The sequence below is a fragment of the Lupinus angustifolius genome, chromosome LG08, assembly GCF_001865875.1.
Source record: "Lupinus angustifolius cultivar Tanjil chromosome LG08, LupAngTanjil_v1.0, whole genome shotgun sequence".
NCBI lineage: Eukaryota > Viridiplantae > Streptophyta > Magnoliopsida > Fabales > Fabaceae > Lupinus > Lupinus angustifolius.
The window spans coordinates 6,625,975-6,631,711 of record NC_032016.1 but is presented as its reverse complement, the minus strand read 5'-3'; the positions used below and the strand labels follow the sequence as shown (position 1 = coordinate 6,631,711).

The 5,737-nt window shown below is 30.3% G+C and overlaps 1 protein-coding gene across 1 annotated transcript; it reads right to left on the bottom strand.

Moving 5' to 3' along the window:
- Positions 238-1,077, bottom strand: LOC109353570 (transcription repressor OFP13-like). Its single transcript, XM_019595906.1, has one exon. The coding sequence runs from the start codon at positions 1,038-1,040 to the stop codon at positions 318-320; it is 723 nt and encodes a 240-aa protein (XP_019451451.1). The 5' UTR covers positions 1,041-1,077; the 3' UTR covers positions 238-317.

Genomic DNA, 5,737 nt, shown 5'->3' with positions numbered 1-5,737 from the left:
CAGGACAGATAGTACCTTTATATAAAGATAAGTCAGGTTCCATGATCTGCATTTTCAGCTTGAAGACTACTAACTCATATCTATTCACTAACTCATATCCAATAGATTTCTATTAGTTCAAGGTCCTTATATTAACAATGTAAATTATTCTTAAACAAAGTTTTGTTGGTGGGTCATATTAAAATAAAAATATTTACCCAAACATAAATATACACACAAAAAATGACAGAGACAAAAAATGATCAAGCCTTCATTTCATTCTCACTAAATTTTCTTTTAATCTACAATTTACAAAAAAGGTTGAAATCACTACAATACTAAGATGTTATAGTATCTTCATGCTCCTCAAGTTCAATAATCTCACTCTGTCCCTCACGTAGACACAAAGGGGAAGAAGTAGAAAATGAAGAAACAGCAGAAGAATAAGTAGTTGAATCAGAACAAGAATTAGAAGCAGCCATACTAATAAGTAAATCCACAAAAGCACCGACTATAAATCCATGATTGTTCTTACCATTCACCCTCAAATACCAACCCAAAAGTTCTTCCAAACCATCCCAATCTTTAACATCATGAGACTCAACCATTTCCTCCATTGATCTCTTAAAATCTTCATATGGGTCTTCTGATTCCATAGCAAGGACCACACTTTCTTTGAAGGGAAAACTAATAGCCTTAGCTTTTTCCAATATAGAACTTGTATCACCTGGCTCAAAAAACAGCCTCTCTGATCTAACACCACGTACCAACATGTCCAAGGACTCACCATCATAGTTGCAATAATCTTCTGACTCGGTTGAGAAGCTTGGAGATTCAGATGAGGTTGTGAACCATGACTCAGGAGTTCCAGTGTTGGTTTCTGAAGAAGGGTCAAAGAATACAGAGTTAACTGTCTTGAAGATTTCATCACCAGCACGAAAAGAGAGGGTCTTTGGGTGGCTACAAGAGGGTAACAATTGCCATGGATGATGTTTCTGTTTTCTTGGTGGTGCTTCTTTGGTTTTGAATAGAGATGGTAGCTTCAAAGATTTCTTTCCCATTGTTGATTCTCCAAGTGTGAGGTGAGTTGATAAAGGATTGAGATAGCTTCTAAAAGATATTGTTATTATATGTTTGAGAGGTTTTTGTTGGTGTTTGTAATAAATTTGATCAGAAGGTGTTGCAGTTGCGGTATTTAAAGAGGTGCCTGAAAACAATAAGCAAAAGACTATGCGAAAAAACAATGTGAGGGATGTCTATGGTATTAGGATACTAGTTTATAAGCTATTAGCCATAAAAATAAATTATTCATGTTATTAGATAAATGAATTTATCTCAATAAGGACTTTTAAGTTCTTAATGGATGGACTAGTTTGGGTATAAATGACCAATAAGTTATTGCCTTGTGAAATTGTATACTTATTAATCAACTAATATTCTCACAAACATAATATTATTTAATAAACTAAGTTTTTAGCTCAAATTCAGTTTGATTAAAGTTTGCGAATTGTTTGAATCGACTCTTCATCAATAATTTATAAACTATTTAGTGAGTCTTATTATTATGCATAAAATTTAAGATTTCCTATATGTATATTCACACATATATAAATATATACACGCAAAACTTATTTACATAGACATATATATATATATATAAATAATCAAGTCATCTAATGAATCTAATGAGTTAAACTGTATTTATTTTAAGTTTGATTATTTTTTAACCAGTTTAGTTTTTAGTTCTAGTTCGGCTAATTTTTGTTAAGAAATTTAGTTTTTAACTCAAGTTCGATGTGTTTGGTTTATGAACTAAGTCTATGAAACTAAATAATGAGTCAAATTTTGAACGAATGTCAAATTAATTCAGTTTATTGTCTACCCTATCAAGGGGTATGAGATGTCTCTTTGTTTAACTTATAATGGTTGTTTCTAGTGTACAATATTCTCAACTAGTAGATCTTAGGATGGTCATTATACATAATTTTTTCTTTGGAAGTTAAGCGAAGAAGTTTTTTGCAACATTACCATTTGTACTCATACTTATAAGCAAGTTGAAAATTGAGATAAGCTACATGTTTATATCATAATTAGATGGTAATATTAAGTTATTAGATATTTATATGCGTAAAATGAAATAAGTTAATAAACTATTACATCGACTAGCTTATCAAATACGAAGTTATAAACTCAGACGTTGAGTGAAATAAGTGTATTTACGAAATACCTACGAATAGCTTATTTTTAAGTTAATCATAAAATCCTTAATTATCGAAGACAGTCTCAACCATTTTGCCGTACCCTTAACATTAGTCCTTCACCTATAACTTGGAAGATACTAAAAAACAACAAAAGAATATGGAAGAAAATGGGGATTTGGTTCTGGTAGGTGCTTTTTCATGTGTGAATTTAATTCGTAGGTTTGTAAAATTCAATGGTATTCAATGCTCCCATCTATAACTTAATGCAACAGCACTTTTTTCAGCAGTGTCAGCCTCATGTTTTTCACTTTAAAAATTTGATAGATATTTTTTCCAAACAACCCATGTTACAATTATCATTATCATAATATATTTGACCTTATCCGACATTTCATCTTTTTATAAACAACGATAAGAAATGTCCGATATTGGAAACACCAGGGAATCGTATGTAATTACTAGTGTTTGGAATTAAACCACTATACATAAAATTACAAGTTTCTTAATTATTCTTTAGTTGTGTAAGTGGGTTTGAGATATGCAAAAAATTTAACAAGAGGAAGTTAGTATCATCATGTCATAAAGTGAAACAATAGAATAACTAGAAACTTTTGTGATAATTGTTTGTATATTAGAACATAACGAAAGAAGGTGAATTCATGTGAAGTTTATAAAGAGGGAACGGTTGCATCACGCACACTTATCCTTACCCAAAGTATTTATTAGAAAAGGATGGTTGTGACCTAAAACTAGGCTCTCTATTTATTAGGAACTTTGTTCTATTTTCACCTTAGATGTTCTATATATCCCCGTCAAATCTAATAAATAACCTGTCACATAGCTCCAAAAACAGATAACCCACTTTCACAATCAACACAAAGTTACTTTTCATTCCATGCCTGAGCAATTCAAATTCCAATCTTCTTGGTCATTAATTCCTCATCTTATTAGATTTTGTGTTTCCTTCAATGTGCCCATTAGTGCCAATTGAAAAAATTGTAGTGGTGCTTGTTGACCCATGTGAATGGCTTGAGAGAATTAGAACTTGGGTAATGCATTTTCTTTATGTGTATATATATGTACATGGATGTTTGTTGGTCACTAATAAAATAGAAAGTCATCTCTTTGTTGTAACATAGTGCTTTATAAAAAAATTATAGGTACATCGTTTTTCAATTTCTGAATGAAGACATATCACAAAGTTGACCAATACATGTGCATTAGAAATATGTTACTAAAAAATATTATACTATATTCCTGTTCGTAGTTGACTTAAAAATTAGAAGTCATCAATGTTAATTTTTCAACTTAATCAATTTTAGTTTGTTTTGGTGGTTTAGGTACTTATCTAGATTAGTCATAAATTCAATTTTAACTTATATACAATGGAATGAAATTTATGAGGTAGATGTACATATCCTCAACCATATAGTTATATTTTATATGAATCCTCTAATATCTGAATACATATATACTCTGATACAACAAAAATATTGTAAAAACTTTGGTATCCTTATGTATTTGAAGATCTATTTATTTTCTAGAATATTGATGAAGATAATCTATGCTGGCAACGATGCAAACCTTCAACCACCATTTGATCTGACGGTCTCTAACAACTAATCAAGTTGACCCAAATCCTTGTTTTTTCTAACTTTACTAGTGAGTTGGGACCTATTGTCCCAAAGATTCACCCTAATATCATATAATTGGGTTAGGATCCTTTCCATTATTGGAAACAAGAGTGTATAAAAAACAAAATGAATTTTTTTATGATAAGATTTTACTTTTTAGATACAAAGTAATAATACTTTTACTTTTAAATTTAAAAGTAAAATCATAACTTGTTTTTTTATTATTGGAAATGATTCTTTTCCATTTAATTGGTAAGAGGTGCACTAGTTTTTTAGTTATAGTACTGATGCTTGTACACTGATCCATGTGATGATGGGACCTTAAACAATAATTTTTAGTTGTACACAAACTAACACTTTAGCCAACTTGAGAATTAGGTTAAATTAGGTCCCCGCATAATTCCTTATCATAAAAAGTGATGAAGCTCTTTAGAGAGAGACATGGCAGAGAATCATTGCAATGTCATGAAATATCAGAAGAGTTGTAACTGTATTACACTAATGTTGATGAATAAGTAAGTACTTTAATTTGGATGTGATTGCACTCAAGGTATGTGCCTCCAACTTTAGAAGAAAACTCCACTTTAACCATATTGGAAATTTGTCATTATTCACGCTCTTGTTTTCACAATCACCTCAAAGAATCTACATGAATTTTTTTTCTTAATGTAAAGTTTTGTTCCATATGATAATTTTTTGGGTGGTAAGAATTTGCATATAGTTTTGGTCCTATTGGAAAGTTTGCTCCTCAAGTAAAAGCTTCATGATGATTGATTTTATTCCATTCACATTTAAAACTTAATATTCTTGATCCGTATCCAATACTTATTTGATAAAATATGGATATATTTTTATTTGTTTAATATATTCTAAACTTTTTTGAAGTGGTAGAAGTGATCGTTGTGCTGAAATCTTTGTATAACTCTGTCTTCCGAATCTTGGGCTTCTCAAGAGAAAAATAGTTGGAAGTGATCTGTTATGTCTCCTAACAACTATATGCATAAGGCCATGTTCTATGGAAGCACGTGCAAGTTTGAATAATATGATTTTGCTACAACATCTATTTCATAATAGTATAATAACATCGGAAAGTGTAGTGTTCAATTGTTGTTAAGATTTTGTGGCAAACAACCACTAGATAAACGACTTTTTTTCTATCCATTGGTAACTCCAACATTAGAAATTAAAGCAAATAACACTGGTGGTTATGGAGAATTCCTTTATCCTAACCAGTCTCTATTCTATGTACCGAATCAATCAAAATATTATTTTTTATAAAAAGTTTCTTTTATTCATATGACAATATGTAATTGACCTAGGATAGAGAATTCAATATCATTATAGACAGGTGATCCGCATATAGTTGTAACTAGGTGAAGGCTCGGGTCACTAAGTGAGGTGAAGAGTTAAATTAGTAAATCAATTTGTATAACAACTATCATTCCCAAATGAGTTTAAAATCTGTCCACTGACAGTGTAAAACTTTTTACATTATCAACATATTATTCATCATTGATTTGTATTACTTTTATTTCAGAGTCAATGATATTCAACAAATCAATAGTAGATGATTTACACTGACAGTGTAAAAAACACTTACATTGTCAGTGTATACATATTAAATTCATACTAGTAAAACATAAATACTTATGTCTACATTTCCAGTTCCTAATTAATCCGTAGTTCCAAGATTGTCCGAGTGATTTTATACTGAAGACAAAAAAATTATACTTATGTATGTATTTTTTTTTTTAAAATTACACTTTCGTATAACACCTATGAAAGATTTGTACATTTGTATAGAGCCATGCAGAATTTATTTTACACATCGGTATGTTTCTATACGAAAATTAGGCTACAGCCATATTGGGGTATGAAATTTTAAACCTTAATCTTAGGCACTACCATTATCCGCTATAAAAA

Coding starts and splice junctions, on each gene's coding strand:
- LOC109353570 (XM_019595906.1), bottom strand. CDS start 1,040: ATGGGAAAGAAATCTTTGAAGCTACCATCTCTATTCAAAACCAAAGAA.